Below are 12143 nucleotides of genomic sequence, written 5' to 3' on the forward strand. Positions count from 1 at the left end.
GTGTGTGTGTGTTTGATCACCTTGTTCAGTGCCCACATGCATGCATTATATGTATGAGTTGCATGGTTAGAATAAAAATATCCTAAATGTTACGATTTTACCATTTGTGCAAAACAAAAAATATCTTCTTACTGAAGGGAAACGCAATAAATAATAATATGACAATAAAACAAATGAAGCAATATTTAAAATGAGAAGAAAGAAAACGTTGACCTTCATTTGTAACGTTTCTTTTTAATTTAACAAAATATGCATTTTAATTGAAATAAACTCACGTGCCGCTGTTTAGTCTATTTTATAGACCTTTCTTTTTTCCTTTGAACTGAGGAATCAACTTTACATGGAATAAAAAATAAATTAACGATTTGCTGTTGTTGTTTTTTCAAATTCACAAACATTTATTATTCTTGTCATTACAACAAAAAAAATGACCTATGAACATTTAGGTGCCTCTGTCTCTCTCTCTCTCTCTATTGGCAACACATGACATACTGTATGTTTCACAGAGTAAAAATGTGAAATAGATAGGAACGAACAACAGTTAAAAGTTGAGAGGTAATGCGCTCCTTTATACCAAAACCACAGCCTACGAGTCCACTGACAACATGAAATGACATTGTCACACATTCACCATGTAGAGGAGATCCATTGGAGGAGGGAGTGATAGTGGGAAATGTTATCCTTGTGTCAGAAGCCCCCCTTTGTCTCCATGTGCTTTCTAAGTAAAACCTGAGTTTGCCTTCTCTGTCAGCCTATGTCAACAACAACAGTGCCATTTTCTCACGACGCACAAAATAAAAACAATGTAAATCATCGTAAAATTCTCAACTATTAAAAAGAAAAAAGAATCATCCCCGTAGCCATGGATGACACCTTTTTAACTTATGTTCAAAAATAGCAGGATCTTTTTTTTTTTCTTCCACTGACAAATGGAGGCCACACGCCAGATTGCAGGTCAGCACTGTCCATAAAAACACCTTTCTTGCATTTGTCCCTCAATAATATACACATATTTACACACCATAAATAAACCTTTCCCTCCTCTTACAATGATAGGAAATAACGGAGAGCCAGAACACTATTTTTTTTTCCTTCAACAATAATGTACAGCCTACCTTCACACAGGAGGAAGCCACAATCGGCTTTATAATAAAAGATTTTAATTCTTCCCATTTTCAAAAGTTTTGTTTTTTTTTCATAATTTTTTTTTTTTCTTTTTCAGAAAGGACAAGTGTTCATATTCGGGCTTTTGCTGGAAAAAGTCTGACCCTGTGGCCCGGCCTGTAATATACTGTCCTGCGATAGGGTCAAATGGTTGGAAGCGGAGGCCAGAGCCGGCGTTAAGATGGCCAGGATCTGAGCCTGGCTGCCCGGCTGCACGCCGTAGGACGAGCCGGTGGAGTTGGCCGCACCGATGATATTGTCAATCGAGAACGAAGGGCGACTCGGGGTGCTGGAGTCCGTCTTGAGGGGCGGCAGAGACGGGCTCAGTTGCGGATAAAAAGGCTTTCTCAAGTCGGCTCCTAACAGGGAAGGAAGGTGATGCGGCGCGGGGAATATGGAGGCGGTGGAGGGCAAGGTGCAGGGGGCGTTGGGGAACGGGAACGCGCCACCCGTGTGGTGCGGGTGATACGGGTTGTGGGCCGCGTGGAAGTTCTGCAGCTGAAGTCCATAGTTGTATCCGTACGGGCCGTATCCAAACCCGGGCAGAAAGCCGGCAGCCTCGCGGAGGATCTCGTTCGTCTGGTGCCTCTTGAAGCGCTTCCTCCTGCGCAAGAAGCTCCCGTTGTCGAACATGTCTGCGGAATCCGGGTCGAGGGTCCAGTAGTTGCCCTTCCCGGGGTTGCCGGGCTCCCGGGGGATCTTCACGAAGCAGTCGTTCAGGGAGAGATTGTGGCGAATCGAGTTCTGCCACGCGGGGAATTTCTCCCGGTAGTAAGGGAATCTGCTGCTGATGAACTCGCAGATCTCGCTGAGCGTGAGGCGCTTCTTGGGGCTCTGCAGGATGGACATGGTGATCAGCGCGATGTAAGAGTAAGGGGGCTTCACCAGAGCCCCCTTGCGGGACTTCTCCCCCGCGGTCACGGTCCCGACCTCTGCGCCGGAGCCCGCCTGGTCCGACGGGCAGTCGGAGCTGCTGAGCCCGGGCGAAGAAACCCTCTCGGCCGCGTTCTGGGAGTAATTATCGTCAGAGTCATTGTCCAAGTTGAACTCGTGGTGGTGGATGTACTTTCCGTCCTTTCCAACGGATATGTCGCCCCCAACCACATCGATGTCCACGTCTTCGGACAATGCAGAGCTGTCGGACATATCCGTCCCTAAAGTCATCCTCGGAGACGCCGCTTCTCTTTCCCCCCCCTCCCTCCCTCTCGCTCTCTCTCTCCTCTCTAGTCCGAGGCTCTACTCTCCCCCCTTATAAGCACACCGGGCGTGTTGCTGCAGCTTTATCTCCAACTACTGGACGCACACATGGCTAGAATCTATTGAAAAGGTAAATAACTCTTTGACCTGTGGATCTGGCGACTCCTGGTCGTCCGAGGCTGGTCAAGCAGGGCCGTGCGAGCTTCTCATCGAGCAGGCAACTTCTGGTTTTCAGGCGTAAAAAAATATATATCAAAAATAAACAGACGGTCAAAGATCATCGATCTGGACTTGTGATTTCCGGAGATGCGATTGTTTCCGTCTTGTGGTCAGTTTTGTGTTGTAGCTCGTTTTTTTATAAATCTACTTCTGGATCTTCCAAGTATCTTTTCCGAAATATCTTTTACGCACGGGGTTGGGGAGGTATCCAGCCAGACTATCACACTATCTTCTGCAGCGCTCAAAAGGTATTTATAGGACCATGCTGGTCACGTGGTCTTTGAGTCACTGTTACCAGGAACTGGACGAAATTGCCCTGCAAAAACGTAATATTTTGGATCTGCTCTTGGATCATTACACCACATTTCGATGAAAAAAAAACAACTTCACAAATAAATATGAAAAGTTGTTGCTATGGTTAAGCTTTTAGGCTTTCTCAGTTGGTCCTGTGCATATGAGCTCATGTTGATCATTTATATTGTTAATTCACTTATTGTAGATCTCCCGTAACCTTTCTTCATCAATATATTGCCAATGTATTAAGAACAAATATTGGAGTATTAATGCAAATGATTTAACAACTAAATAATTGCACCGATACTCCAAAGATACAATAATTGAAACGTGATTTATTTCTCAACATTATAGTTTGCGGGACTCAATTAATTTATTCTGCAGAGTAAAGAGTGAGAGAAGTAAAAGCTCCGATGATGATATATTAATATATAACTAAATAACACTAGCAAAACGCACATCAATATTTAGCCAATAATCTAAATGTATATTTAGAGTCACATCAAATATCTCTTTTTTATAAAGAAAGTTTTAAATGACAAAAAATGTTTTTAAAGTTCAGAATGATCTTCAAAGAAAAAGATAATTAGATGGATTAGTCTTGAAATATATTAATAATTATATTAATAACAATATTACATGTATTTATTCAAATAATAATGTATTATTTTTATTATCAACCCTCCACTCCTTTTCAAACCAATGTGTAGGCTATTTGTTTAATTCAGAAATAAAAAACATACAATTTGTCTCCATTTAATGTATAATGTGTATCAGGATGTCATTAAATAGGCTTATTATCACTATTTTAATTTGACTTTTAATTAACATGGTTATTATTTGTTCATTCTTAAGTCATGTTGAGCCGTTACACACATTGTTTAAAATGTCAAATCAGTTTTATTCCGTCCCTCTAATAAATTGCCTGATTTCCGTATAGAAATTAAAAAAACCCTCAAAGGTTTTGGCCAGTCGTCTGATTCCCCGGATCACTTCCCACGGGGGGTTTTGTGTTTTCCTCGTCAGAAAAGTCGCACCATCCCTCTGCATTGTCTGCGTAATTCACAAGAGCACACCGGCCATGGAGCTGCAACCTGCTCCGGTTCGTGTCCGCCATGCAGGAGGAAGGCCAGCAGCAGAGATGACGACATTCCTGCTCATTACGCCGCAGACACACGTTGCTGTCGCGCGTGTCCATCAGCAGAACCACACTCATGTAATTATCATGTGGGCCAGAGTTTCCTCCAATCTCAACTCCAATCTGATGGGTTTGCTTGTTGTTACTCTTTATTGAAGGAGAAGACCGTTTCACTGAAGGAGTCAACATGCAGCTTCTCCTGTCCTCTAGTCCTCATCCTGTCCTCCTATCCTCCTATCCTCCTGTCCTCCTATCCTCCTGTCCTCCTCCTCCTATCCTCCTGTCCTCCTGTCCTCCTGTCCTCCTCCTCCTGTCCTCCTGCCCTCCTCCTCCTGTCTTCCTACTCCTCCTCCTGTCCTCCTGTCCTCCTGTCCTCCTGTTCTCCTGTCACATGTCCTTTACAATCTGAAATCGGCCCTGAGACCTGACAGCTGCTCCACACACATGACACATTACTTTACCCACACCCCACAAGCACTCATAAATTGTGGAATATCTTTTTTTTTTTATTGAAATCATAATTATTATTTTTTTCAATTTAAAGGCCCAACCTTTTGGAGCCAATGCACTCTTCAAATTTTATTTGTTTATGTATTTTTTTTGTAATGTATTTGTATTTATTCTCTGTGCCCATACTTGTTGATTTATTCTGATGTATTTAAAGATGTATTATCAATATTGTCTTTGACAATAAATATACAAAATACATACATGTTGTGCAGCTACAATTATAAGGCTTTTTTAAAAATTTGCAGCTCTTTTTATTGCACTTCTAAAATCACCATGCGCATATTTAGTTGTGTTATGGCATTTGGTTGAACATGCAGTATTTAGACGTGTATTGAATCCGCTGAATTGAACAACCTGCAGAGCGAGCGCTGGATATTATTACAGCTCCTTCAACTTTCCAAAGGTTCACGGGAGTTTGTGTGAATCGTCCCGCTGGAGTGTCTCACCGTCGCCGTTTGTGGTGTTGAGGCGCCCCCTGCTGGTCAGAAGTCATACACAAGAGACCCGAACAGTAAACAGCAGTTTACAGAATACAACTGAAAAACTGGGAGCAGTTGAGATATTTTGAGATGTGGGAAAATTAGTTACTTCTTTTTTTTTTTTTTTTTTTACCTGGATATACAGGCAACATAAAAAAAAAGTGTCACAGCAAAAAAGTTCCAACAAGAAACATCTGTGAATTAAAGCTGTAGCCTCATATCAACATTAAAATATTATATAAGTATATCAATTGTTGTGTGTATTCATCCCTGCGCATTAATATTTAAAGTAATCTTATGAAACATGTTACAACACTAGAAGGCGAATGAAACAAACTCTCCAAAGGAGCATATTGATGACGAGCTTCAAGTTAATGGATGATTGTTCAAGTCACTCAAAATGACAGAAACAATTATCAAAACAGACAATCCATTAATTTGATGTTACCCAACTAATTGATTGACGCTTTAATTTACATCAAGACACTGTATTTTATAAAGTTTTACTTTGAATCTTAAAGTTACTTCTAACTAAAGCTGTCAAATGATTGTAAAAACAAATTATAATAATACAATCCTCTGAAGGCAACGAGCGGCAACTAAAGCACAACGCTCAGACACTGTCATGTGCAGCCGAGAAGCCTCAGGAGCGCCTGAGCAGAAGAAAGGTTCACTTTGAAACGCAATTCTACATTTAGTTGTTTTTTCAGATCAGAGACGTTTCAAACAGCGTGAGCTTAGTTGCATAAACATTTTCTTCAACTGTTAGAACATTTTAAATGCAGTGGCGGGCCATCAGGGCCTGCTGAGCCTCGTCTGCTGGCCTAAACATAATCACAACGTTCTAGCTATTTTATAATGACATCATTTTTCACAAATACACTACATTATTACTTATCAACTTGTTTTCTCATTGCACAGCTCCCTCTGTTCCTCTCCACTGAGGATCTGTTAAGAGCGTATCACATTTCACCTGTTTCTCTGGTGGATTAGCGTCTTAAACTACACCGGGAGGCCTCCTATAGTCACCTACTATAGCGGCCTCCCTTTATTAATCCCAGAAGCAGCTGTACGTCACTTATCAACACAACTTATCAATGTACACAATTATGATCTGTTCTCTTGAGCTGTGGTATCCATTGTGGACTGTTGACTAGAATTACTGAAGTCAGTTAAAAGCACAACCCAACAATATATCCTTGTGAATGAGCGGAAACAATCCCACATCTTGCTTTTGCTTCCATCTAGTGGTGGAAGGTCTGAACTGATTTGATTCCAACTGTTAGTTCATTTCGACTGAACAAACAAGTTGTTTCACTCATAAGTAATGAGAGCCTTCTCTTTGGATTTGACCCCACACACAAACTGCTTTAAAACAGCTGTAAACATCTCAGTTCATGACACATGTGGCTGTGGTTTATCAAAGACAATCAGGCTTTCTGTTTGGTTGTTTTTTTTATTAATAAGATACTTTCCTTCTCGTCTAATTAAACCAAACAATGCAGTCTAGTTTCCACTCACTTCTGCCAGCTTCAGCGGTGCTTGATCAGTTTGACCCAGCAGGTGGCTGCACCAGCCCCTCTGGTGCTTCAATAGTTTAATAGTTTCAGAGGATGTAACACAATGAATACATGCCATGTTGTTGATAAGCAACACGCTCTGAGCTTTTTGTTATTGAGTAATATGTTTTGTATCTTTATCTTTAGATTGTTTTTATGCGTTATGTTTTTTTGAACAACGTTAACGTTTAATCAGGAATGTGACCACATGTCGCACCGTCACTGAATAACGATGATGACAATTGGCAGCGAAGATCTGTAAACTGTTTAATTTCTGTCACCAACACCAAATATACCATGTGACTTTGGAAGCAACTTTCTCAAATTATAAAAAATTGTTTACAATTTTGGTTATTGATTAACCAATTCATATATATTGACTGATACTGAGTTGATATTGTCAGTACAATTATGTTTAAAGTCAGATTGTTGGTGATAACCAGTGAACAATGAGTAGAGGCTGTATCTTACATTTGCATCCACACACTTGAATTACACAATATTTTTGGGAACATAAACCCTTTCACGAGGAACAACATAGCATTTTTGAATAAAATAAATCTGAAAAAGGGGAAAGAGACAAGTTAAAGACATTAACACAGTCTGAGTAAAAACTTTAGGGGGAATTAAGACTGAAAAAATGTACAATGATGAAAACAAGTTCGATTTTTATGAATATTGTTTTTATATATACTGTGAAAACGTAACAAACTCCAGTCCAAATGTGAATAGACATTGATCTGTTTGGACAATATGGCCTGTATGTAAACAGACGGGAATATTTATGCTTCATTAGTCACAGTTTGACTAATTCATTCAATAAGTTTGATTAACAGTGTTTCTTTATTTCCTGTGATTCATATTTAAATAACTTTCTAAAAACAGATCTGTATTCATGTGTTGTGATGATGACTAATCTTTATTTTTACATCATTATTGTGTCAAATTGTTTATTTGTTGCTATACATTGTGTAACAAAGTCACTATATTTGTTTTTAAACACATTTTGTCTTTACTTTAGAAAATGCCCCAGTCTTATTTTTTGAAGTATGATTAATTGTTACAAATTATTTATTTTTAAAGATTGAGCTGTTTTTTGAGCAGGTGTAAATCTATATCAATATATTTCAAAATATATCAATATGTGTGTGTGTGTGTGTGTGTGTGTGTGTGTGTGTGTGTGTGTGTGTGTGTGTGTGTGTGTGTGTGTGTGTGTGTGTGTGTGTGTGTGTGTGCTGGTACAGGTTGTACATGCATCTATATTGCTGGATACTGGATCGATTGTCTTCTTTTAAAGCAGCTTCAGATTGATATTGTTGTAACCTGCTGTTGCACTAAAATCATATGAAATAACGTTTTTAAAAGAATGTTTTCACAGACAAATATATTAATCTTCATCAATAAAGACCACGTTTATTTTACTGTAAAAAATGAATTCATTCAAGGTGACCTGTCGTCAGCAACAATAACACTCTTTTCTTTTAATAAAGTTTTTATACTTCAACACACTATTTACATTGAAAACAGCTGACTTAACTAACTCTGAAACGCAACAAGAATATATATATATATATATATATATATATATATATATATATATATATATATATATATATATATATATACATATATATATATATATATATATATATGAACGAAACATGGCACAGTAAAATACACATACAACTCATACAGTCATGGAATGTGTGAAACGAATCGAAATGGCTTTTAAATAGGAATGCTTTATCATGAGGCTCGGTCATTTTGTGTCACAATATATATATATATATATATATATATATATATATATATATATATATATATATATATATATATATATATGTATGTATTTTCTTATCCTGACTAAAAAAAATACATTTAATTCAAAAACTTAAATCTGTGAATGAATAGTATTTATAATAGCATTTTGCATAGCCCTTTTGTCATGGCTAGTGACATTACTGCTGCACCTGTCATGGGCTCACTGAGGGCCTCCTCCTGTAATATGACTATTAAGCAGCCAATAATTAATAAGGATTCATTTATTGTGTGGGACCTAATAAAGTCTCACATATAGCGCTCTAATCCTGACGCAAAGTTGGCTTGTCTCATGTAGGTGTTGTTGTAGGAGTTCATGGGCCCGGAGAGGCCCAGCAGCTGCTCCGTGTGCTCGGCGCAGGAGCCCGGGCGCAGGGCCGGCAGGGACAGCCGGTTGCCGGAGCAGTACACCTGAGAGCTCCCGGGGGAGAACCCGGACTGGGTCATGGCGGGCAGGTGCGTTGGAGAGCCCGAGGAGGAGTACGGGTACCCGGTGGCCAAGTTGGATGGCAGGTTCCCGCTGTTTCTGCTCAGCATGTTCGCAGAGGCGTTGAGAGTCTGGGTCTGGAAGCACGCAGACGGGTCGTTGCCGGTGACCGAGCAGCTGGAGGCCATGGCGCCCAGGTCACCTCCCCCGTGCAGCCCCAAACCCAAACCCAGCGCCTGGGAGTTCAGGTCCCCGCCCGGGCCGCTCGGCCCCACCACCGTCTGCTGGCTGATGATGTTGTCGATGCTGAACATGCTGCGCGGCTGCCCTTGGCCGACCCCGGCGGACGTCTGGTAGTGATGCAGCATGGTCGGATGCGGGGACGTGGCGGCCAGCTGAGAGCCGTAACCGGAGCCGATCCCGGCGTACAGGCTGTTCGGGTACGAGGGCCTGCCCATCGGGGTCGGGGTGAACGCGCTGGAGCTCTGCATGTAGCCCGGGTAGGTGCTGACATCTGTGCGCTTGAACCTCTTCCTCCTCCTCAGGAAGCTCCCGTTGTCGAACATGTCCTCGGCGGCGGGGTCCAAGGTCCAGTAGTTGCCCTTCCCCGGCCGGCCGGGCTCCCGGGGGATCTTCACGAAGCAGTCGTTGAGGGTGAGGTTGTGGCGGATGGAGTTTTGCCACTTCTTGGAGTTCTCCCTGTAGAAAGGGAAGCGCTCCATGATGAACTTATAAATGCCCCCCAGGGTGAGCTTCCTCTCCGGGGAGTTGGCGATGGCCATGGCGATGAGCGCGATGTAGCTGTAGGGCGGCTTCCCCCTCTGGACGGGCCTCTTCCTCCGCCGGCTCCCGCTGGGCAGGTGCTCGTCGGTCTGTCCCAGAGCGGCTCCGTCCTCCGTGCCCGGGCTGCTCCCCCCGCGGGGCTCCGACTTGATCAGGACGTTGTCCTTGGAGCGGGCCTGCAGCATCAGCGGCGGCGGCGGCGGCGGCGGGGAGTCCAGGCTCACGCCGCTGGGAGACATGACGACAGGACTCACCTCGGCGGGCGAGTGCTGCGTCTCGGCGGTCATGTTGCACATGCCAGAGAAGTAAGAATAATTTGCCAGATTCATAAAAGAAACAATGTGATGCTCTGGTTTTTGGTCGAAATAATCAGCTGGGAGGGAGTGGGGAGGAGGAGGAGGAGGAAGAAGAAGAAGGGGAAGGAGGGGGGGGAAATGCGCGTAAAAGAAAGAAAGAAGTTCTAGCGACTGGTGCCCTGCTCTGGACAGAAACCACCAGTCCTGCTCTGTTTGGGTGCTGAGTGTCAGTCCAGGTGAGAGGGAGGCGTTGACAGTTTTATAAAGCGAGGCAGGAATGACGCCACTGGCTCGCCTGTGACGATGGGGGCAGGAGGACAAAACCCCCAACAACATTTGGATACCCCCCCCCCCCACCCCCTCCACTCCCTCTGCCCTCTATGTTCTTTCTTCTTCTTTCTATGCACATGCCAGTTTTCAAAAAGACTTTATGATTTCGTTTCATTTTGAAGAAGCCGTTTGTCTGCCGTCCAGAGGAAGACATAGCCGAGGCAAGTATAGGTGGTGCAATATCAGAACCTTATACTGATGGAGGCCCTGACAGAGATTTACCGATGACCCCCTTCTCTCTCTCTCTCCTCTCTCCCTGCTTTCACTGACAGCTCTGTGTATATCCAGGGCAGAAACAACACCCACAGAGCTGCTCCGTGCTCCTCCGAGCCCAACAGCCAATCCACCAATTGAAAAATAATAACAAGCCACTGAAAACAAGCAATTGAGCTATCAAAGCTTTTGGGGAGGAAAAGTAAATATCCCCCTCATTTCATTCTCATTTTTGGAGAGCGATAATCAAACAGTGCCCCGGCCGGAGAGGAGAGGTGTTATCTTACGGATCTTTTAAGTAAAAACACAGTTCTGCTCACAAGTGGTATGGTGACAACACCCTGCAAACACAATCATGTGGCGGTGCTTTTAGTTGAGGATTTAGGCAAATAGAGGGTTGAAGTTAATTACAAAAGGTAAGATACACAGGGAGGTGACCTGCGGTGGACTGTTGTGAGTGATACGATGTCTGTGATGAGACTGGTAGTGGCATCATGCTTCATGTACTTTTACTAACCTGAGCTTGTGCAGATGGGTAATAAATTAAAGGTAAACCTGAATGATGGCGTCGCTGACTGGCATAAGGAGTAATGATGTGAATTATCTCCGGTTGTTTCCAGCATCATCAACGAAAACCACAAATGCGGGAATATCTTTTGAAAGAATGTTGTAGAACATACGCCAAAGTGCACCGAAGCTCTTGTCAAAAATATATTGTATTAGTCACCTCGCTAACAAACTCTAAGTTTCTGTAATTTGTCGTCCACTTGCACCGATGCGTTGGGAACGGATCGAGAGGACAAAAGACGAGACAAAAAGGGGGGGGCGGGGGAGGGGGGGATGACGTTCATGGTCAACTGTCCCTCCACAGGCCTGATATGAACAAATATGGTGGCAATAATCCAACCAAAGTCATTAATCATAGCCGCCCACTATACCCGTCACCCTCACACCGCCAGCACAAAGTTGTTGGAACCCCCTCCTCCTCCCCCTCCCTCCACCCCACAGATGATAGGACCCCTCCCGACCCGGCCGCAGCTCAGACAACACTAAGCCCAGCTAGCTACTCACAGCCAGTGGCTAACAGCTTCAGACAGGCGTGGGAGCGGGGCTGTATCCAAGCAGGATCTGCCCCCAGAGCTGCCAGGTCAGGCAGGACAAACAGGGGCTCAGGCCAGGAAACGGGCCCTCTGCCTCGGGGCCTGCGGCCTCTTGCTAATCCCCTCTCCTCCTAAACCCACCCCACTACCCCACCAGAGCCTCCCCATACCTCCCTGCACCTCTGCGCTCGCGGCACACCCTTGTCACAGACGCTGTGCAGCCATGTGCCACCATGCACCTTTTAGTTTTGAACACCTTGCTTCAGTTACAGTCTGCATTACGAGACAAAATGTAATGATGTCGTCGCCCTCATGCAGTCCCACGATGCACGGATGCACATCTTTTTTTTAAATGGTGGATAAATGGTGGTGTGAAGGTGGAGGTTCCATAAAGTGGAGGGAAATAGGAGCTGAGGCTGCTGATTCAGGTGCATATTGATGATACACAATTGTAGCTTTGGATATTGTGGTTCCATCTCATTGTAATGCATAGCTTCCCATACTTAGGTATAATTGGTCTATATCTTGGAGGTAGTGTTGGCTAATTGTAGCCTGAATCACACTTTACTTGATCACAGAATGTAGATTTTCATAAGGGCAATGAAAAAAACTGCCT

General features: G+C 43.4%; 2 protein-coding genes across 2 annotated transcripts; both read right to left on the reverse strand.

Moving 5' to 3' along the window:
- Positions 1–246: 246 nt before the first annotated feature.
- foxd2 (forkhead box D2) lies at positions 247–2339 on the reverse strand. The gene has a single exon (XM_068591526.1). It carries the CDS (start codon positions 2326–2328, stop codon positions 1219–1221), a length of 1110 nt encoding a protein of 369 aa, XP_068447627.1. The 5' UTR covers positions 2329–2339; the 3' UTR covers positions 247–1218.
- Positions 2340–8627: 6288 nt separating this feature from the next.
- On the reverse strand, positions 8628–9917 carry foxe3 (forkhead box E3). Its single transcript, XM_068591744.1, has one exon. It carries the CDS (start codon positions 9915–9917, stop codon positions 8628–8630), a length of 1290 nt encoding a protein of 429 aa, XP_068447845.1.
- Positions 9918–12143: the final 2226 nt, after the last annotated feature.

This window comes from Clinocottus analis, unplaced genomic scaffold, assembly GCF_023055335.1.
Source record: "Clinocottus analis isolate CAN_PGR_092001 unplaced genomic scaffold, fCliAna1.0.p SCAF_25, whole genome shotgun sequence".
In the NCBI taxonomy this organism is placed as follows: Eukaryota; Metazoa; Chordata; class Actinopteri; order Perciformes; family Cottidae; genus Clinocottus; species Clinocottus analis.